General features: G+C 40.7%; 1 protein-coding gene across 2 annotated transcripts in view; it reads right to left on the bottom strand.

Moving 5' to 3' along the window:
- pde8a (phosphodiesterase 8A) overlaps positions 1 to 22001 on the bottom strand; it is a 38643-nt gene that overhangs the window by 1853 nt on the left and 14789 nt on the right. For both annotated transcript variants that reach the window (XM_061276732.1, XM_061276733.1), the window contains exons 2-21: positions 16656 to 16712; positions 13713 to 13903; positions 12843 to 12899; positions 12051 to 12105; positions 11327 to 11415; positions 10823 to 10901; positions 10479 to 10619; positions 9421 to 9509; positions 8323 to 8374; positions 8201 to 8243; positions 7394 to 7471; positions 7136 to 7206; positions 6094 to 6258; positions 3665 to 3713; positions 3421 to 3556; positions 3146 to 3344; positions 2691 to 2908; positions 1847 to 1979; positions 824 to 988; positions 70 to 199 (exon numbers count right to left, since the gene is read on the bottom strand). In XM_061276732.1, the coding sequence (XP_061132716.1) occupies positions 70 to 199; positions 824 to 988; positions 1847 to 1979; positions 2691 to 2908; positions 3146 to 3344; positions 3421 to 3556; positions 3665 to 3713; positions 6094 to 6258; positions 7136 to 7206; positions 7394 to 7471; positions 8201 to 8243; positions 8323 to 8374; positions 9421 to 9509; positions 10479 to 10619; positions 10823 to 10901; positions 11327 to 11415; positions 12051 to 12105; positions 12843 to 12899; positions 13713 to 13903; positions 16656 to 16712 (2197 nt within the window). The remainder of the gene's footprint in view (positions 1 to 69; positions 200 to 823; positions 989 to 1846; positions 1980 to 2690; positions 2909 to 3145; positions 3345 to 3420; positions 3557 to 3664; positions 3714 to 6093; positions 6259 to 7135; positions 7207 to 7393; positions 7472 to 8200; positions 8244 to 8322; positions 8375 to 9420; positions 9510 to 10478; positions 10620 to 10822; positions 10902 to 11326; positions 11416 to 12050; positions 12106 to 12842; positions 12900 to 13712; positions 13904 to 16655; positions 16713 to 22001) is intronic.

A 22001-nucleotide genomic window follows, 5' to 3' on the forward strand; every position in this document is an offset into this window, starting at 1 on the left:
ATTCAGACAAACCATTCATGGTTATTCATCAGATTTGCAGCTCTCCTTCCTAATTCATCACAGCCTTACCATCCCAAGCATCAAACATATCCGTGATGAAGTAGTCTATAAAAGAAATCTGGGACTTTGGGATGCTACATGTGTTTCGGTCAAAGACAGGCATGACCACTGGAAGGCCTTGCCGCTTCTCCTCGTCCGTCTGTAACAAAGACAACAGTCATCAATATCACCACCACCACCATAGTGTTCTCACTCATCACACTTTCTTGGTATCATCGTGTTTTTTTGCGAAAAAAGGGCAATTTCACAGTCGTGTTATGGCTACTGTCATTTTATGGCCAATTGCTCACAAAACTTTAAAGCTAATTCATTCCAAGAAGTGGTTTTAAATTAACTTTTTTTTCCATTGATGTTTTTCTCAGGAATGTATTCCACTCTAAAACAACTACTTCTTTGTTCAAGTGATGTCAGAAGTCATCAAAAAAGTAATTCAATTTGACCCGATTCTAAGTTCCCTTCCCAGGCTAAGAAACTGCGTGGATTCATTAGAATTGAGTTAGCGATAGTATAAAATGAGTTTCTTTTCAAAGATGCAAAAGATTCAAGCGTGGGCACTTACAAGCTTTTGCTTCGCCCCACTCCTTTTCAGCAGCTCAAATAAAATCTTTAAAATAATATCTTTGAATCTTAAAGTTGCCACTGTTTTGTGTCATTTCATTGTATCACAGCTTGAGCCTCAACAAATTCAGACATACAGTAAAATGGGTTGACAGCTGCACTTAACAGCAATATATCTGTCTATGTTGTTCAGCTTTCATATCACCTGTGCAAAATATTCCTCTGAAATGCGTCCGGCCCATTCGATACATAGCTCCAGAGGCCTGCATGGATTGGAGATGTCTGCACACTTGATCAGCATTCGCTTGACAAGGATGCGATTCTCAGGGGATGTCAAAATACTTTTCACAGACTCCTCGTCATTATTTCCCTAAAAACAGTCAGATTATGCACAATCAATAACTCTATAGGATATATATGCCTTCTGTCCGTCTGTCTGTCCATCCGCATCCATCCTTCTGTCCATCCATCCTTCTGTCCATCCATCCTTCTGTCCATCCATCCTTCTGTCCATCCATCCTTCTGTCCATCCATCCTTCTGTCCATCCATCCTTCTGTCCATCCATCCATCCATCCATCCATCCATCCATCCATCCATCCATCCATCCATCCATCCATCCATCCATCCATCCATCCATCCATCCATCCATCCATCCATCCATCCTTCTGTCCATCCATCCATCCTTCTGTCCATCCTTCTGTCCATCCATACGTCCATCCTTCTGTCCATCCATCCGTCCATCCTTCTGTCCATCCATCCGTCCATCCTTCTGTCCATCCTTCTGTCCATCCATCCGTCCATCCTTCTGTCCATCCATCCGTCCGTCCATCCGTCCGTCCGTCCATCCGTCCGTCCATCCGTCCGTCCGTCCGTCCATCCGTCCGTCCATCCATCCGTCCATCCGTCCGTCCATCCGTCCGTCCATCCGTCCGTCCGTCCGTCCGTCCGTCCATCCATCCATCCATCCATCCATCCATCCATCCATCCATCTCATGGAGGAGACCCTAAGGCCTTTATCATTTTAATCATATCATTCCTGCCTTAAAAAGACGACAAGCTTTAAAAGTCTGCACAGGGCATTCCACACTAAGACGAGAAAGATGATACCAACTTGTAAAATTCTCTCTTTGCACAGCCATATGTGTCCATGGCAACACCAGATTACAAGTCAGATGAGGCTCTGTTCCTTAAACTGCATTATTTTGACTACACGCGAGTTCATCTCACCCCATTCTCCTCCAGAGCAGCCAGTGGCTTGTTGATGCTGTTGACAAATTTGTTGACATGTTCAAAGTGTTTGGTCATCTCGGTGGCGAGCACCATGTCGATGATTGCCTGTCGTAGTGTTCGATACTCGTTCCTGGAGATAGGGAAAGACGAACATTACAGATTGGTAAATAACAGGGAAAGTGAGCAATCCAATCTGACTGCAGTGACAGCGGCGATAAATGAATGCTTTGTTCGCACCCCCTTGGCCCTCTCGCTAGCGAGTTGTGCATGTGAGCTATTCGGCTTTGACTTGAATCACGTGAAACCTTGATTATGCTAAACACACAACACTTTAAACAACTGGATGGTGGTACTGCATCAGAATTTGTGTTTTGAGCAGAAGCGGCATGTGGGCCTCAATCGCACCCACCATTAATTAAAATTTTATTTACACCCTAGATATTTGGATATACCATGTCCAACAGGTTAACTGAAAGGGGAAGCCCTAAAAATTTCATTTTAATTGAAAAAAAAATTACAATTCAAAGCACTTGTTTTGTATACCAATTCTGTATTTGATGCAATGAACCATGTTTTGTAACTTTATTTTAAGTCAAATGGATACCAGTCTCTTTATTATAAGGCAATACCATTTCTCACAGGGTAAAAAGCAAAACATTTAATGATTATAATAGGTTAATTTTACTGGTCACAAATTAAAGAATAAAGGCCATCTGAGATTTAAATAAACCATTGTAGATAATTTTCTCTTGTATTGATTTAAAAAACAAAAAACAAAAAAACTGCCAGGTGTCAATGTTAAAAATTGTGATTATTTGTTGTGTAGAGTGTTCTGGTGTACCTTTCTATATTCTTAAATATGTTGCACTTATCATCTCGGGTTGTGATCTGGAAGGCGAGAGCTGCGTGGTGACTCTCCAGCACAGCAGTGTCGTTGTACAAGATTGCCAACTCGCTTCCTGCGTTGCACAGAAAGCTGTTGGTGCGGCCTGGGTGGTCCACGTCGTGGACGGTGGCGGCAATCAGGGCAGCCACTTCATCAATGGGGTCTAAGCTTTGCTGTTGCAGCAAGTCACATGAAACACAGATGAAATATGAACACAGGATGTTACATTTGAGGAAATCCACCCTGCTGCTATCAAAAGAAAAAGTGAACATGCGAGTGTAATGTAAACATACCACTTCCCACTGCTATCAGTTCTGATGTGCATTTAGTGGCCCATATGAATGAATCGTGCATGTGTTGTGAATGGCAATGTAGTATTATCAGTATTGGTTTCTGGTTTATGAATTTACCTTGACTCTCTCCTTGCACAGAAAATATGCGGTGGCATGCAGGACGTCGGCCGCATGGGAAGAGTTGTGGTAGGAGTTACTGGAGTGGTAGTTGGCTTCAATCACTTGCAGCCAGGAGCGCAAAGTGGCCTCAGGGCAGTTGAGGTACTCACAAACCCCAAAGCGGGAGAATATTTTTAAACCCAAGAAGGTCAAAGGCCTGCAAGGAGGAAATCCAGTATTTGATTATTTCTCTCTATCAGTCAAAAAGTCAAAAAGAAAAGCAGTTGCCTCACCGTTTCATGGTTGCAGCTTCTAAGTTGAAAATGTCAAAGTCCCAAGAGTCCTCAGTCTCCATGGTCTGAGCTATACGAGGGGGGATGTCATTTGGAGAAAGAGGAGTGGCCAGGTGACTGGGGATGTGATGGGGCTCTAAATGACAAGGGAGATACAAAAAAAGTAGATCTTGTGGTCTGCACAAAAAAACATTCAAACTTATATATCAAAATTGATTATTGAAAACCAAACAATGACGCTCACGTTTGGCGGAAAAGATGTATTCGTTTCCCGACAATCTGCGCAAGCCATCCTGCAAACAAAAAAGGACAATGAATTAACCATCGTGTAGCAGCACTTGAGGGAAACTAAAACCTTTGAAAATGTACTGACCCACAAGAAAACATGTCGTACGGTTACATAAGATGCCCAAATTATACAATGAACATCACCTCTTTGATAACAAGCTGTTTAAACAGATATGAGAAGTTATTCTAAAGTTTTGTAATATTAGAACAAGAGGGGGGGGAACCAAGGCATAGATTTGGCAGATTTATTTTTTCCTCAAAAACCTTTCAAAAGCCAAAAGCTTTTCAAAAGCCTTTAACAACGAGAATTGTAGTTTTTTTTCTACAAACATGAGTTGTCTTTTTTCTGTATTAGTCTCAGTAAAGCAAAAACAATCTGAACGAGGCTTTTATAGTTAAATGATTAAGAATATTGCTGAGTAGTAAAAAAAAAAAAAGTGTTAAATCAAGTCCGCTGAATGCGTCGAAACCACGTCCCACTTAACTGTCAACTGTCAATCAAATACCACTGCTAAAAATTGATGCTAGTTCCCCCAGCATTTTTCATGCCTACGCATAACTTTTGGTATCTGATGCAAAAATACATCTGGTTAAAGCTTCTGGCGGCAGAAATATGGCCCATCAATGTTTTCCTACGGTATGACAAAGTAGCCAGACAAGCGCCAAGCCCCTGTCTGCACTTTAGCTGTCTGCGTGTCGCAATGGTGCCAGATAACCGCTGATGTGAACAGAACTGCTGAAGTTCTCATATAGTGGGTCAAGACCAACTCAGGCCAGAGCCATGGTTTAGCTTCATCCCAAAAATCAGAAAAACTGAAACAATCTAAAATAGTTCAACGTTATATTTCGGCGATTGAGTACTACAGAGTTGACAATCTTTGTTTCCGGTAAATATTTTCAAACATGTGTAGCGTATTTAGAAACAAATCTCTAAATTACATTTACAGAGTCTTTAAATGTAAATATTTATTTTTATTGTCTGACTTGAAATAGCATTATGACATCTTCAAACGATATCATGGCATAAAAAAATAAATAATCCACCTCGTATATTTTAGGTTTGTGTTGGCGAACAAAATGTTTCCTTGACAAGTGAAAAAGGAAAAGGAGACTAGCTCATCTTTGACCTGAGTATTGTCTCATGGTGGCATTGCCTCTGTACACACGAGCTATTCTAAGCCTTTCTCGTCAGAAAGATGACAAGTCCTCTCAAAACGTTTGCTGGGTCCTGTGAGTTGGGTCTCACTGCACCAAAGCCTACAGATGAAATGACAGCGGGCACAACGTACTCTCTAACCACTCATGAATATCCATCCATCCATTTTCGAAATAAATAATACAAAACATCCATCCATCCATTCATGATCATGAATTTATATCTGCTTTTATCAGCCCTTTTTACCGAACAAATCTTTTACAGGGAGGCTGAAATGTATGTGTGACCCCTCCCATCCTCTCATGAATGCACATGGTACATTTCTGAGTAAAGTCATGCTTATTCATCTGATCCAAAGAAGAACAGGATGTTTCCAAGCCTGCACGAGTGAGAGAAAAGAGGTACATGTGCGGGGACAGAGAGAAAGGCGGGGGTGAGTGGTAGAGAGGGCGGGCTTTTCTCTTCAGCCTCCAGCAGCACAAAGGACAATCTAACACTTCCTGTGGGGTTGTTGCCAAGACTGCCAACTTGGCACTTGGCCTAATTTGAAACTTCACTATCGTTTTTTGGTAAAGCCACTGGATGACTCTCTCTCTGGATCTCTCAAGAGTTAGGTGGTTTTCCTACACCAGCTGACATACAGTACAGATGACAAACTTGTCACAACAATTCCCATGAAGTTAAAAGTGCAAAAAACGGTTCAAAAGCTCTCGTTTGCATGCCACACTGGAGTTGGCAAAGGCCCGTTGAGAAGAAACACCAAGGGCCTGATTTGCTCGAGGTTTGTTTGCACAAAGCTGGGGAAATCGTGCAAAATACCGTCAATTAATTCAGCACATACAGTGTCATCTATCCTAAGACCACTTCTGGTTGTCGATCTTTAAATTCCACATCTTAAATGAGCATTACTGGGGTTACTGTGACAAGGAGGAGGTGGAGAAAATTGCGAGGCGATGAAGACAACCAGTCTTTTCCGCTTATTTCAACTTTTTTGAAACGCCAGTAACTAAAATGACTAGACATTTATTTAGGAAACAACCTGAAACATTTCTTTGGATTAGCTGACTTTCAGCGCACCTTGGAAATTGATGTTGGTGTATTTTTGGGTAATGAGCTTTTTGTAATAAGTTGAGGTATGTTATATCAATTCTGTAAAAGACAAATTCTTAGTGTGGGATGAAGCACATTTGTAATTTTGCTCTTGTTAGGTCTACAGGAGAAAAGCTTACAGTCATCAGTCCTCCAACAAGGTCATTGGTATGGGGGTCTTCGTCCTTTGTGCCCAGCTGTGGTGAGTAGAGCTCCGTGGTCCTTAGGATCTCAAGTACCCGATCCAAGGCCTCTGCCACGGGCATGGGGCTGCTCTCCTGTGCTGCATTGATGATGTTTATGACCTGGAGGATGAAATGAACTAAAATGGCATTCATCTGTTTCAGTCACAAAATTATGATGCATCTTGTATAAAAAACTATTGTAACGTTTAAAAAACAAACATTGACAAGACAATCTAAAGACAAATTGGTGTTTTAAGTATGGTTGAGCTAAAAGCTACACATACTGAAGCATTTATGTTGACATGTGCCTTTGAGGGGAGTGGCTTAGTGAGTGACATCAAGAACTCTGACTCCAGCTAGGGTTACCATGGTGCGAGTTCAGAGTCAGCATCTTTTCCATGCTGCTTGTGAGTGTTTTCATTTTGTATTTGTGGACTTTTTTTCTTGATGTTGCTGACAAAAGCTGGATGTGTGAAATAGCAAAAGTGTTTTATTAGGAAATTGATCATCCTGGCCTCATGGATGACTACTATGATAAAGCGGCCTGTGTACGCACGCACACACGCACGCACACACATATACACACACACGCACACACAACAGTAGGCTAATATCTAAGTGTGCTTTATTCTGGAGAGGATGACGCCCACAGGGACTGCCTCCACAGTCAAACGATACAGCAGAGAAACTGTAGTTTGTCCTATGAGCCCATCCCTGGGGACTTTCTCTCTTCCTTCCGTCCTTTGGACCACATCCAGAACGGCAACAGCGGGTCAGCATGGTGCGGCATGCTTTCTTGTGCATGAAATGTGGCATTTTATCACCATCATGCTTGTGGCCTCTAGAAAATTTGATCTATTTCTGGTGGCTGTACAAAAAGGACTCGTGGCAGTGGTGATGTTTTTTTTTTTTTTTTTTTTTATAATCGTAGTGGTGTCATGAGATTTGAAGCACACACTGGAGTAGAATATGAATATGAGCGTGTCTGAGGCACCACCTTAGTGATGGGAGCCTCTATCGTCATGGAGTGGATCCGGGCCATTGAGGAGTGCCTTCTCTGCGAGCTCCCTGAAATAAATAAATAAATAAATAAATAAATAAATAAACACGTCATCATATTTTTAACTTTTATGATTCGCCCCCCTCCACCTTCACTTTCTAATGAGTGTTTTTGTCTGCGCCAAATCAACACTTGATCCAAACAGACAACTGGGGAGGTTTCACAAGTGTGTTAGTTTCCAACCATCAGTCTCACCGTCGCTCCCCCGAGATGTTGTGGATCTCACATCCAGAGAGCCTTTCCTCCGATCTTTGTGCTTACTGGATTGGATGTCTAGGGAGGTGACAACAACGTTTTAGGTAAACATGCGTAATCCAATGTTATACATTATTTGTTTGTTTTTGTGCTTTGGAGGGCAGGGATAGGTCACCACACTTGTATGCTCCACAACAATACAAAAAATGCATGTTATATTCATATTCGTTTTAGCAGTATTGGCATGAACCTAATAGAGTAAAAACATGAGTTCATAACATTTTACACCTTTCATTTTGTTCTATGATGCAGTGTACAGTACAAAACAGCGGACCTAATGTGGGCGGTGTGTGTGTGTGTGGTTGGCATATGAATACAGTGTGAAAGAGGCATGAACTCTTCTAAGCTTATAGGCGTGATAGCATGTGATACATCCACTGATTGTGAGTAGCATACAACATAAAAGGAAATGACAACTCATTGTCATTGTGTGGGCCCGGCTCTATTCAATGCAAAAACAACGTTTTTCTTTCTGACATGGAATCCCTAACAATGCAAGTCAATGTTGTGTTTCCTGCTGACATACAAAATTCTGATGATGTTGTCATGGAAAGAACATCCCGCAATAATTGCTGATAATTGCCCACCCCCGGGAGAGATCACTCAAATCTGCACGACTCCACAGACCTTTGAATTGTTTTGTCATAAGACTGTCATAAGACGGCAATTTGAGAAGCAAGCAAAGAGAGGTCAACAGAGATATCTTCAGTGCCATGCATGCGTCAGACAAAGTCAGGAGAATATTACCTGTTTGCGACTCTGCTTGCACTCGTTCACTTGATTTATCCGACTGTATAGACACATGGAAAAGCAAATGGGTGCATCAGGTACTTTTATTCACAAACGACTCAGCAAAACCGCAGTCTCACCTTATTATTATCATTTAAAGGCCTGTTGATCGACACGTAGTGTCTTATTTTTCTGCAAATTGCAAAAGGTTGTTGTTAGTACATAAGATATACAAAGGAACAAAATTGATACGCAATGTTCCCCAGTTTATCGCCGTTCATTGTTGGCGCCCCTGCCCCATTGGGAATTTTGAAGCCATGTTCATTCAATAAGGTTTTAATAAGGTCTTGTTTTTATATTGTGTCGCGTACATGTATGTCTACCGTGTTATGTGTCTCGTCACCGTGGGATAGAGAAAAACGTAATTTCGGTCTCTTTGTGTGTTGTGACATGTGGAGAGATTGACAATAAAGCTGACTTTGACTTTGACTTTTTGACTTTTAAAAGGAGGAGACTACAGGATACTACATTTGAAAGTGGACCAACAACTTTTGTTTATATAGCTGTTGTGCCCATTCCTGCCTGGTTGCTTAACCAGTCTACCCTGATATTCTCTATTCCGTTTGCCCATCTTAACTCGATCAACTAAGACAGATTTGCGCTGAATAAATAGATTTTACTTGACTTGACAATAAAGTTTCCTATTACGTTAGCATTAGGATGGGAGATTTTCCTCAGGTTAAATTATATGGTTTGGTTGAACATTTTGGTGTTTAGATATACAGTAGTCAATGCGTAATTATCTTTTGTATTATGTTTATTTTACCGTAAACTTCAACTAGGAATGACAAATTAACAGTTTGAAGCTTAATTTGCCTCTTATTTGGAGAACTGCTAGACAGAGTCAGAGCTAGCACTAAGGAAGAGTTTTAAAAAGTCTGTGTTTTTATATCATGTGATCAATATCCAGGGGTGCAAATGCAATTTTCCATATGGCAACATCCAAAATGTGTTTGCCAACTTCCTAGGCGATATGACACTGTGTCTTGCCTTTTGTTCTGAAGTTAACCCTGACTGATCACTTGACTTTGTCTTTTGGACTGTGGGCACTGATGCTTGCAATGCTAATGCACATGAAGGCAATCAAATCTAGTATGCATGATTATTTTCAGTGCCTGACGTGCACTTGTGCACACTAGAATGATTAAGTGCAATTCATTCAGCACGCTGTCACTCACCCTCCCTGTCCAATCACAGGTGTGATCTTCACATTTTGCTGGATGCTGTCTCCATTCTTCTTTTTGGCATAATAAACTCCTTGCCACTCCTAGAAAACATCAACATACAAACAATCAGAAATAGGAAGTGACTTCAGAGATAGAAAAAAATACAATTGCAGTCCAAGTTAGATCCTGGGAATAAATTCTTTCCTCAAGGTGGGCAATGGCTATCAGACCCTGACACGATTGAGGTTAAATGTTGGCTCAAAGTATTTCAGACAGAATCAAGTTACTTTTGAAAGGTAGCAGCGGCACTCCTGCACTCCAGAGGGACTGTTTCATGTCCACCCTTCTCTTCCCTTCCCTCTCCACCTACAGACTGCTGTGGCTTGAAAAGAGCCTTCCCGCTGTTAGCAGCTCTGACACTGACCTTTGCTCTCTGTGTAGTAAGATTATAGCACAGGCTTCAGCTGCCGGTCATGGCTACATGAAAGACAGCAACTGTGTGACCACTAGTGCAGAATGACTGCACACACTGATGGAGACATCTCTCAAAATATAAAAACAATCACAATACAGTTCAGAACTGGTGGACATTTTCTGACCCCCTCATGTAATGCACAAAATACAGACACATGCATCAGTTGTGTAAATTATACCTGTCTTGAGAAAAACTAATAGTAGATATTGTCAAATGGACTTGGAAAATGTATTCAAAATAACAAACACTGCATAAGCAATCCCCTAAAATGTCATTGTTTTTCCTGTTGTCCCTTTGTTTTGATTACCAATGTCCAAATCAAGTAACTTTAGAGCAAAAGGTCCGACACTAGCAATGATTTGTAATCCCGTAACTAGAATTAACATAAAGCTAAAATCAGTTGAGTATTTCAATAAGATTTGACTATTTATCGTAGAGGATTTATTTTGCATTATTTGTTTTTAAATAAAAATGTGTGTATACGTTTTGTTTCTTGAAAAGATGCAACACAGTCAGTCTTTCAAACATTTTTCACAAATACAAACAGCATCTTTAAATACACTTGGCAAAGTATGGATGATTAGATGCTTATTACCTTCCCTTTCCGGATGCAGGAGTTTATTGTTTCAAGGAGATCAGGCTTATTCTTCTCACTTTTAGGCACTTCTATTATTTCCTTCCCTATGAGCTCACCTTGTTGGTAGCCCATAATGGACTCATAGGCAGGATTCACATACTGTGAAGGAAAGTTCAGAGTGAGGCTTCATATTGGAAGAATTTGGTAAAGAGTATTTTAAAAATGAATTCTCTTGGTATTGACACATTTTTAAACTGTTGTATTTGATAGTGCAGAGATATTAAACGTACATGTGTGAATTATGGGGGCTACAGTGAGCGTGATAGAAAAACTACATCACAACAAAGTTTAGGAAAATGCACCTGAATGATTTGATCTTCAGACGTGATCTCAATGGCCTCTTGGCTTTGTTCTAGAGCTGTGAAAATAGCATTTCCAGCCCTTGTACAGGTGGCAAGAGAAAGTTGTTGTTAATTGTTACCATTTGACAAAAAGGATCTGTTAGCATCACAAGTGGGAAATATCCAACTTTAGGTTAGGCTATAGACACCCTTGTTGCTGAATAATCTCATTTGCTTATCTTACCAGGACATTTTTGTACAATTCTGCTTTTCCTGTTTTTTCTTTTGTATTTTGTTAAAGAACAGCAAGTTAATCGAAAAGTACTGACGCACATTCAAAAAATTAGAGTTCAAATTAAAGTCGTCTCTATAGTTTATTGTGAATTGTAAATTTATCCTAGAATTTGGCCCAAAAACAGAATACACTTTTTAGTGTAGTAGTAGTTCAACAAGATATCCATACTCTCCTCCCTCAGCAACATGTAGTTTTGTGTCAAAAGACAAACATAAAGTTGCTCAACTCACCTCAGTTTGAACTGTGCAAGCACCTCTCCATGCTCCAGCTGCAACAGCTCATTATAGCAGGCCATCATATTGGCATTCTCCACATATCTCTGAGGGTCAGAGATTAACAGCACAAAATACCAGTCAAAGGTAACTAAAGCTCAATTTTTAAACAGGATTCATAGTTTTGTCATTGAATATATAATTGTGAAGTTCACACCACAAAGCCATGCTATTGGTATCTCTGTGTATGCGTCTCCAGAGCCTAGATCTCGGCCTTACACGTATATAGTGTTGATAGAAGAGGTATGAAAATGTTTCATTAGAGTATAATACAAAATATACAGTAGGTAAAGGACAGGGCTACACAATATATCCCAAAAATATCTGTAACGTGACATTGGCCCTTGCAATATCCATTTCGCAATGACATGCAAAAAGTTCCTTGTGGAATTGTATACCTTTATCTGAAGCATACACAAACTTAAATGTGCATCGCCATCAAATACTTGAACGTTACCTGGCGTAATTACAATTAGTTAGCTAAGTATACATTGAGCTTGCTTAATTTTCCACAAGAAAAAGAATTTCATCAGATAATTCAAATGTCATTTCTGAAGGTATATGTCGAATATTGTAATAGTAGTGATGTTGCTATATTTAACAAGCATATTGCATATCAAATGGTTTTACTATATCGTGCAGCCTGATTAGAGGACATAGACAATCACACAACACCTCTCACCCTATTAAAGCCAGCGTTGATTAGCGGCATCACAGAGGCTTCCTCCCTGTCTGGCCTTAAAAAGAGAACAGACGCACGTGAGCTTCAGCCTGGCAAATGTGTTTGTTTCTTGAGAGTTATAGAGCCAAGCCACAGTTTTTAGCTCTTGGCACACGACCAAACAAAAATGGCACCGACAGTACTGTATAGAGAATGATTAAGAAAAAAATTAAATGAGTCTTCACTCCATGAAAAAGAAAGCCATTTTCGATCTAAAAGTGTGTCCGCTGAATACATTAAAAGCTCGTGCTCAGCTGTCAACTACTGGTACCTTGCTATGCATGCACGAATGCCTGATAACGAGGCGCTCTATAGCCTCCGGACTAGGCACATCACCTGGTGGCCTGTTTGAAGTGATATGTTAGCACGTCCGGCATATTGGATGTTGACAGATTAGCCATATAGTTGGGAAATGAAATTTGTAAAATTGAGTTCGAATGACAAGACAATCATTCAGTATCAATCCAATGAGTTCTGGCTGCAAAGGAGCAAGTGAACGAGGCATGGCTTCACTTTGCCACATCCAATACGGCTGCAGCGTTAACTCAACGTGACGTCTAGACAAGTACTGTAAATGGTGCCTATGGTAATACGTGCTTGCCAACTTTGGCACAGTCTGCAAGTGCAGTCTGTAGGGTATTGATAATAATTGGCCCCCTTTAAAGCTAAAGTCTGGGGACAGGTCTGCGGGACTGAACTGTTATTTTTAGTGAAAACGTGGCTTTTGAGCAGGGGTCGCTGAGTTGTACTTACCTCTTCACAACGGCGACTATCACAGTGTTTTCTGAAGAGCTGACCGTTCTCATTGACCTAAATGTAAACACAGAGAGCCCTTTAGCTAGCTGGCCAACTGTCGGAAAAGCCTGTGGCATCCAATCAATGTATTTTTCAGTTTTTCACGCTCCGATTCTCCCAGGCAGCTCCAATGATGGAGCGCTGCAAGCTGGCCAAGTCCTCTGAAAGAATGCTGTGTACAGGGCCACTCATCCGCCCGTGGTTTACCCCAGCCAGTGGTCATAAAGGCCCTTTAGTTCTCGCGTCTGAGCCCGAGCGTGTACACTGAACATATGGAGCGGCCAAAATGAATGGAGTTAACATATACGCCGGGCAGGGCAAATGAATGTTTGTAAATGTGCTTTTGGTTTGGGCTGATGCTAAAGATAGAAAAGTGGTATGGGCAGACACGGTTCATTTCTCATTCATTTTACACCAACAGTTAACATGAGTTACAAAAAAAAAGCCCACACTGACCATCCTATAATGGCCATTTTATGATCAGGAACTAGAAATTTGAAAATTGCATTTTATCACAGGCAATTTTAAGGAAAAGTGCTGTATTAGAATATGTATTTGTATCAGTGGCTACTCAAGAACCAAGTACTACTCGCACTGAGTGGTATAGAACTGTGCTTTTTTTTTTTTTTCTTAAAGAGATAGTTTTGAGTTTTGGGAGAGGTTCACAACATTTCCGTTCATTTTAATGCGGAAAAATTACAAGATATACATCGCTAAAATAAATGAAATAATGCTATCAAGTGTCAAGTTAATACAGTAAGTACTTGGTAAATTGACTAACTATGGCATCAATGTAAAACAACATGGACGATATGGTGAGTGTCCTACCGGCATAGTGCTTCAGCATCAAAGTGTCTGGAATGTCTGTGGTCAATGATGACGAGGTCGTGCAGCTTCTCGGCGAAGCATTCGAGGGCCGACTCAGGCGTTCGCGCCATGCTGCACCTGTAGTTGGCCTTCTCACAAGCCCAGCAGAAGCCATTACTCTGACTGTCCTCTTTGGCAAAAACTAAAAGTACCTGCAAGACAAGAGATGGATGACTCAGCACATCTAGCCTTATGAGTCATTTGGTGACTTATTTCTCTGACCTTATGTAATGTCACTGCGCTATACATTTAGCCAATAATCAACGATGAATTCATCCATTTTCTATCCGTCTTTTTCTTATGGAGGGTCACAGGTGTGCTGGTGCTTATCTTGACTGACTTGGGGTAAGAAGCTGGAATGGTCGCCAATCACATGGCACATAGCCAATCATTGACAACCATCAATCAGGCGCGTCACAGGTTTGATTACCTACTGCCTTGATCTATGACAAAATTGGTTAAGGTGAGTCAAAAGTGCTTCCTATATGGCATGAAAGCCGTCACTGAGAGACTTCCATAGACCCTCTTAGTTGCGTAAATACTGGACTAGCAATCTGGGCCCGCCTCCAAGAGCGGCGCAGCACTAAGAGTGGATTCATGAGTCACCCTCTCAAACAGACGTCACCCCCAACTCTTGGCGGGGAGCAGAGTCAATGCAGAGAAGGAAAAGTTTTGTTCCCCCGATTTTATATCACGTTAAATCAAGTTTGGGTACAAAGCCCAGACTTTAGTGAGGAAAAAATGAGCCGCTTTTGTTTGTGCCAAGTTGGATGTTTTGACAAGTTTGATTCATTGAGACAATTGGTTCAGGTATAAAGTAACAAAACAAGGCTTAAAGCCAAAAGGCAGGCCACTCCAAACCTGAGAGGAGTGTTACTAATGGAAACCATATTGAACATTTTCATTACCACAAAGCGTAAATGCATCTCCACTGACAACTGTATGCAAGCAGATTTGGAACAGAATTCCAAATTGGGATGTTTGTAGAAACAGTCAACATTCCAGTTGCGGCAGGGCAACATATGCCGAGATAAGATCCATTTTTCCCTGATGGTTTCTGGGATTGGACACATCATAAAGCTGTCACAAAATCTCACACACAAAGCATGCCTAACATCAGAAAGCATTGTAGATAAAACACAAAGGGAAATGTCCAAGGCAGTAAAACAAAGAGAGGGCAGACCATGAAAATGGTATAAAAAAATTGTGCGAGCTCCAAGAGGAGAAGGAGCAGAGATCAGATGGGATTGACAAAAACAGGAAGAGGTTATCTCTCACTCGCTTTCCTACTGGAGCGCATCAGACAGTCAAAGCTTCTCTGTGCACTCCCATTCGAAATTGCAGGAATTCATTACTTTCCGTCTCGTTGCATTGGCTTGATAGCGTAGAATCGGATTCACTTTTATTTCCATCGCATTGATTTTTGACGTTAATCTCCATGATCTTGGTGCGACGTGGAATTAAATTATAGAGCGTGACCAAGTTTCAGATATGTCACTGCTTGAGTAAAGTGGAAAGAAAAAGTCTCGGTTCAAAGCATAATGCAACTCGTTTCAGCCCAAACTGGGTGGAGTCTTGTATTCCCAATGTAACCGAATGGCCAATAAAAACGCTCCATAAAACACCTCAATCAAGAAAGAAAAAGCATGAATCCAAATGGAATTTATTTGGATCCACAGAGCGTCTCCATGTAAACATAGCTACAGTTTTTTTGGCACCAAGGTGCCAAAACATGGTAGCAAAGCACCACTTCAGTCTAAATGAAATTCCTCAAATGACTTCAAGATAGTTCCTTGGCACCAAGATGCCACTATATGCCATAAAAAAAGTTCTTCAATTCACCTCTTTGGCTGTAAGATGCCACAAGATGGTGGCAAAACACAACCTTTGTTTTGTTGACGCTTTTTTAACGGATATTACCGTTGAGCCCAAACACCAGGATGCCAGATGTTTTCTTTCGGGACTAAATCAGATTAACGTCATTTCACGTCATTTCAATAGGGCAAGTAAATTGAGTTACGAGTTTGATTAAACAACAAAGTACATACTCAAATAAAATAAAAATAAAAACTACAAGTTTTCTTTTAGAAAATGGCACTTTGAAGCATTCATTGGAAATATATCTTGAAAAATACTTTTGATTCACGCTGAATTGTTTAATTTTATTATTTTTAATGTGGGCCATTGAGTCCTCTTGACTTATGGTTTGATGAAAATGTTTTACCCTTTGTTGAAACTTTACAGATTGAGCAGACCCCATTAAAAAGCCTACCAATAAATATAGTCTGTCTGGTATTTAAAATGAAATTGTTGAATGCCTGCACAGTTGTACATTGTGGAATTCAACCACCCCCCACACACAGAAAACATTGGTGCCTAAAATTGAACTGATTCTTCCATAGCATGCATTGTTCATTATAGTATGCTCTTGGTCAGAAATGTTTGGTCTTGTTGCCTAGACAACCCAAGTTGCATCGCAGACAAAACATCTATTAACTGTCTCCCTGACACTTTCTTTAAACCTAAGCACAGTTGTAACTACAAAAAAAGGAAAATGTACGTTCCAATACCAATCGTCCGTTTCACTTGTCCTCATTAGGAGTACGAGTCATCCCAAGCCTATCCCAGCTGAACTATTCACGCACACATTGACCGCTACGGTCCATTTAGATCAATTTGGCATCAATAAACCGAAGAAACATGTTATACAGTGTATAAGAAAAATGCCTCTAAATGTTGACAGTGTTGCCAAGTTCTGCTTTCAAATGTTAGAAGCTTCTAAATGTTAGGAACATTTGTTTAATGTGGGCACTCATTGTTTGAAAATGGAGAATAATATCGAGATAATAAATTCAATCATATACTCTAAGTGTCATTCAGAAATTGTGTATGGGTTTACAATACCTGAAGTGGGTCTTTAAATAACTTCATTGGTCCAAATTGCACCTCTGTTAATGCGGTCTGAAAGAAAAAGAAATACAGGGTCATTACACAGAAAACATTCACATCATCTCATGACAAAAGTTGCCAGCAGATACCAACAAAGCACTAAATGAAGGTCTATAACACACTTCAACATAGTTTGTTGCCACATAATTTTAGGCTGAATGAAGCTCCTCAGTTTGATTACGGCACTACTTTTATCTCAATTAAGTTAATCAATTCACATTGACTCCTTGTCAGCAAGGTGCCACAATATGGCAGCAAAGCACAATTTTTCTATTAATGAAGTTTCATAACTCAACATCGTTCATTGGAACCAAGGTTCCAGAACATATAAGCTTGGAATTGGTCTCTTTGAAGCGCTTCAAATCACTTTAACATACCGTAATTTTCGGACTATAAGTCGCACCGGAGTATAAGTCGCACCAGCCATGAAATGCCCAGAAAAGTGAAAAAAAAAACATATCTATGTATATAAGTCGCTCCTGAGTATAAGTCGCCCCCCCCACCCAAACTATGAAAAAAAACGCGACTTAAAGTCAGAAGATTACGGTAGTTGCTTGGCACAAGATGCTAGCAAAGTGCAACTTTTGTCTACTAGCTCAGACTCATTGGAACACAGTTCGATGCTATCAAGACGCTACACAACACCGGCAGAGCACGACTTTACTCTGCAATACGTGAACGTGTGAATGGTGTTAACATTATCTGGGAAGCCAAAAATGTAACAAAATGAATGCATTACAGTATGAAAAAAAGTGTAAATAAAATTTCAACTGTGAGAAAGAACCTCAACTACATGTACGTACATCAAATGAAACTTTCATATTTATAAGATTTCCTTCAATGCACATAAACCTATTAGAACACAATCTTTGTCTGCAACAAATTTCACTTCCTTTCTTCTAAATGGAACCCAGCTCAGGGGTTAGTAACCATAGCAACCAAGCCCCTTGTGAACAGCCATCCCACTAGAATTCCTCTTCCCCGTAAACAGTCTCCACATGTAGAGCAGAATAGAGGGAGGAATTTCAGAGCATGCCGGGCACCCGTAAATCATTTCTTGCTGAACTGTAAGCCTTTTGCCGACTCAGTGACACAACAAGGGGGGAACAAAGCTGATTAGGCCTCGGTGTAGCACCACTGACGTCATTCTGACACTGGGCTGCTTGTTGCCGTCCGAGTAGTCGCAGCAGTATGACGCTGTGTGATCAAAGTGATGTCCTCACAAACACGAGGACAGTGGCCACATGATCAATTCATGAACAGGAACACCGTGTGTGAGTGTGCATGTCGGTTTCTACTGTATACCGCGATATGTTTTCTTGTTTGTTTTTTTAATTGATGCACCGTGGTCATAAACAAAATGTTCTCCTTTGGTTTGCATTATAAATGTTGCCCATTTGAAAGTGCTGATGTCGATTAGCATTCACAGCATGCTGCTTGGGACTGAAACAATGGAGGTAGTGACAGCAATTTTGATAATGTAACACTTTGTGGCCATTACATGTGACTACATCAAGGACAAACAGCATGAACATTTAATGAACAGAAAATGACAACTCAAAAATAATGATGTGGGTCAACACACAAATTTGATTACAATGTGAGAGAATGAACAACTAACAACAATAATGATTTTTATTATTTACCTTATTATATATGATTATAATTATTAATAACTATTTTCAAAATAAGGTTACTTCAAGACATGTCAGTGTCGAATTCTTCCAAAGACACTATTATTTTTATTATGCGTGCACTTGGTTTGTCTTAGTGAGTTTGTTTATCAGTGACATAAAAGTATGAGAAATTATTTTTGCAAACGAAGTAATGCCACAATAACATTTTTATAAAATATATTGGTTTTATTTTTGACATCGTCTTTGTGGCGTGCGCTTTTGTAGCAGCTTGCCTCATTTTGTGATATTACCCTGCTTTATTTTATTTAACCCATACAGTATCACATAGGAGGATAAGATTATAATAAATAGAATACAATAAAAAACACCTCTGACACCCAATGTAAAGTGAGTATTATGATTGATGTATTTCTGAAGATTAACAACACAAGATATAAGACGATAAAAATTGAAAGCGCGTTACAGACAACGTTTTGACCAACCAATCAAGTCGAAATTGTCCAATTCACCAACATTAAAAACTCCACTGTAACTTGTTACCATTTTCTGCCAAAGGTATATCAACAAAGTATTTATTAACTTTAAATCTACAAAAGGTAATTTAACCCAACAAATACCGCTTAATATAACAATTACTTGCCCACACATTTCGACAGTGTGCAGCCAAGACCACTTTATGCTGTTCATCGTGCTTATAGAGGCCAGAATAGAGGCTGTACTTTCCCTGTTGTCACATTTGATTTCGATGACGTTGACCATGTGTGTCAGAACAAATAACTCAGCCATCAGCTTTATGAACTATGACTAAAGATTCCAGTCATTCATTTTTCCTGGAGATGTGAAACAGAACATTCTCTCCTGCACACGAGACCGCTGGGTAAATGTCCCTGATGGAAGATAAACTCTTTCTCAAAATCCTGCTTTTTTTTTCCCCCTCTGATGTCGATTGTTAGGGGAATTAGCTGAGGTTAAGGCCTTGACGTAAGGAGTTTGGCCACAGGGCCTGGAGCTAGCCGAGGCCTAGAAGAGTGCAAGTGCTTCTTCTCCATCCAATGAGACTTCTCCCTCTAACACACACTGACATGACCATTACAAGTGCAGCTGCCGTATGCTCCCACAAATCCCCCCTGACACACACACACTGCACACAAATGCAATGTACACAAATGCTGTGTGTAGTGCAGCACGGTGCAATGAATCAGCCAAACATTTGCATCCCCTAAACGTCACACTGGCAGTCAAGCAAAGACAAACAAGGCGCAGGAAGTGAGCAAACGAGCATGTAGGGCAGCGGGCAGGCAATCCAAACACGGCGAGCCCCGTGCCACGCTGCACGACTCAGGAACCACTGCTCGTGCACGACGCAGGAACAACGCGAGTGTAATTTGGCAATATCCCAAAGATGGCAAAAGTACTCACACTCTGTGCGGAGGTAGAAATACTTGCGTGGAAAAAAAACAGCTAAAAGCAGTAGTACTGTGTATTTTAAGGAGGAAAAAAAATAGCATCACATTGTTCTTTATACTTAAAATCAGACAATGACACAAATAAAGTTAAAATAAAGGGAAATCAACAAAAACATTGCATCAGTTGAAAGCCCATTGTGCTGTTTTTGGTTATGTGCCCACCTTTGAGGAACACAGACAGATTTTTGAGACAGCTCAACTCCTGTCATCATTACGGCACTAATTTTGCATTTTCACAGAGGCTCATCACTTGGCGCTGTGTACTTTTGTCTTCCTCTTGTGATGTCCTCTGAGCAGCCAAGTTGCTCCAATCACCATCAAGATTTGCTCACGACCCACTACTTCTCACTGAATACACGGACTATATTTACTTAGCAGGATCCTCTGATCCTTATATCCTGCTTTCTTTGTATCCGGTCCTATGGATCTCCTCATGTTTCTCCTCTTTACCATCCCTCTCCTCAACGCACTGGACCATACATTCTGGGAGCGCGGCTTTCAACTACAGTGAAAAACAGGAAATTGGATGACATTGTTTGGTGCGCCAACGTCAGCAGTGAGAGATAGAACGAGTAAACAGCTTCCTTCGACGCGGAGCTGCGATCAGGAAGCAGGGATCTTGGGATGCCCGCCCTGCTCGTGCGGTAGAATGCACGTGGCCGCTCTGTCTATCGACCATCGCAATATTCTACTACGCCACTAGGAACAACAAGTAGGAATGTGTCACACGCGAGAAGCCTTCTGTAACCAACAAATAGCACCAAAGTACCCACTTTGTAACCACAAGTTTCAGGCATTTATTCAATATCCTGGTATACTACTTGTACTAGGGCAAGTCTAATTCTACTAGTTAAGCTCTTGCACTTGTTTAGTAGTAGTAGTGGTGTGCAGAGAGAACGTTAGGGATGTTAAGCTAGATATCAACTAAAAGATGAAACAACTTTCCATTAGATTCTGGCTGACATCTCATTTGCTATCCATGCATTCATTAGCAGTATATCGTATTTTCCGGACTATAAGGCGCGCCTAAATACCTCAAATTTTCTCAAAAGCCGACAGTGCGCCCACCAATATTGAGCCACTACAGAAGCCGTGTCCAAATAAATAGACTTATATATGGACAAAGTTTTGAAATGGGCCAGCCATTGAAGGTGCGCCTTATAATCCCGTGCGCCTTATACATGGACAAAGTTTTAAAATGGGCCATCCATTGAAGGTGCGCTTTATAATCCGGTGCGCCTTATAGTGCGAAAAATACGGTACTTGCTTAAAGTTATCCTAAAAACCAGCATCACTTATTGGTTTTTTTTTTATATAAATGGTAAGCATTATAGTATAACCAGCAGCGACGCTATAACAGGGCAGGAAATTGCCTAGGCCCAGCGCTAAAGAGGACCCCCGAGGGACAGCTCGCAATGGCTCATATCAACGACAAACCAATGGGCACTGTTTTAGACACTCCAACAACGTGTCAAGAATGATGAAAAGTGTGAATCCAATATGGATGAATCAATGTTCCTTATTAAGTGTAATTAAGGGGAACGGTCCTGGCCACAGGTGTGGGGCGTACACCATGTACCGGAAAGACAGACTGCGCACTCATATCGTGCGCAGACGATACGAAAATTGAAATGGCACAGTGCGACATCAACCCCACCATATGCTGAGCAACTCAGATAGCTGCGCACAGGGCCCGTGGTGTGCGTGTTTGTGTGTGTTAGCTCAAACAGAATTATTCACTTTTATGTGCAAGCTACTCGCATTTGCTCTGAAGGTATCCATGACAATGGCCAAGCAAACTCGCAATGCCTTCCAAACATCCCTAGTTAATCACATGTGGACAAATAAGTCATTTAATTCTGTGCATTTGTTGCTCTTTGAATACAACTCGTGTGAGAACACTGCAAATTCTCACAATCATAAGCTGCTCACCAAGGCATCTTGATCTATCGGCTAAAATTGCAGGATGACCATTACGGTCTTGAGAGGTGAACTCAATTTGACCTCTAAAACTTTGAAAACTGTCCAACTGGTCCGTGTTGCAGTACTTGAGTATTTGGTTTTCAGCACAAGGAAAATGATCAATTAATGGATTATTTTTCATTTGAATTCATGCCGAATGTCTCTCAATGTTCTCCCGATACAACACTGGTATGGAAACAAAGTTTGCATCTATGGAAACAGGCGTTTACATGACA

This window comes from Syngnathus typhle, linkage group LG4, assembly GCF_033458585.1.
Source record: "Syngnathus typhle isolate RoL2023-S1 ecotype Sweden linkage group LG4, RoL_Styp_1.0, whole genome shotgun sequence".
Lineage (NCBI taxonomy): Eukaryota > Metazoa > Chordata > Actinopteri > Syngnathiformes > Syngnathidae > Syngnathus > Syngnathus typhle.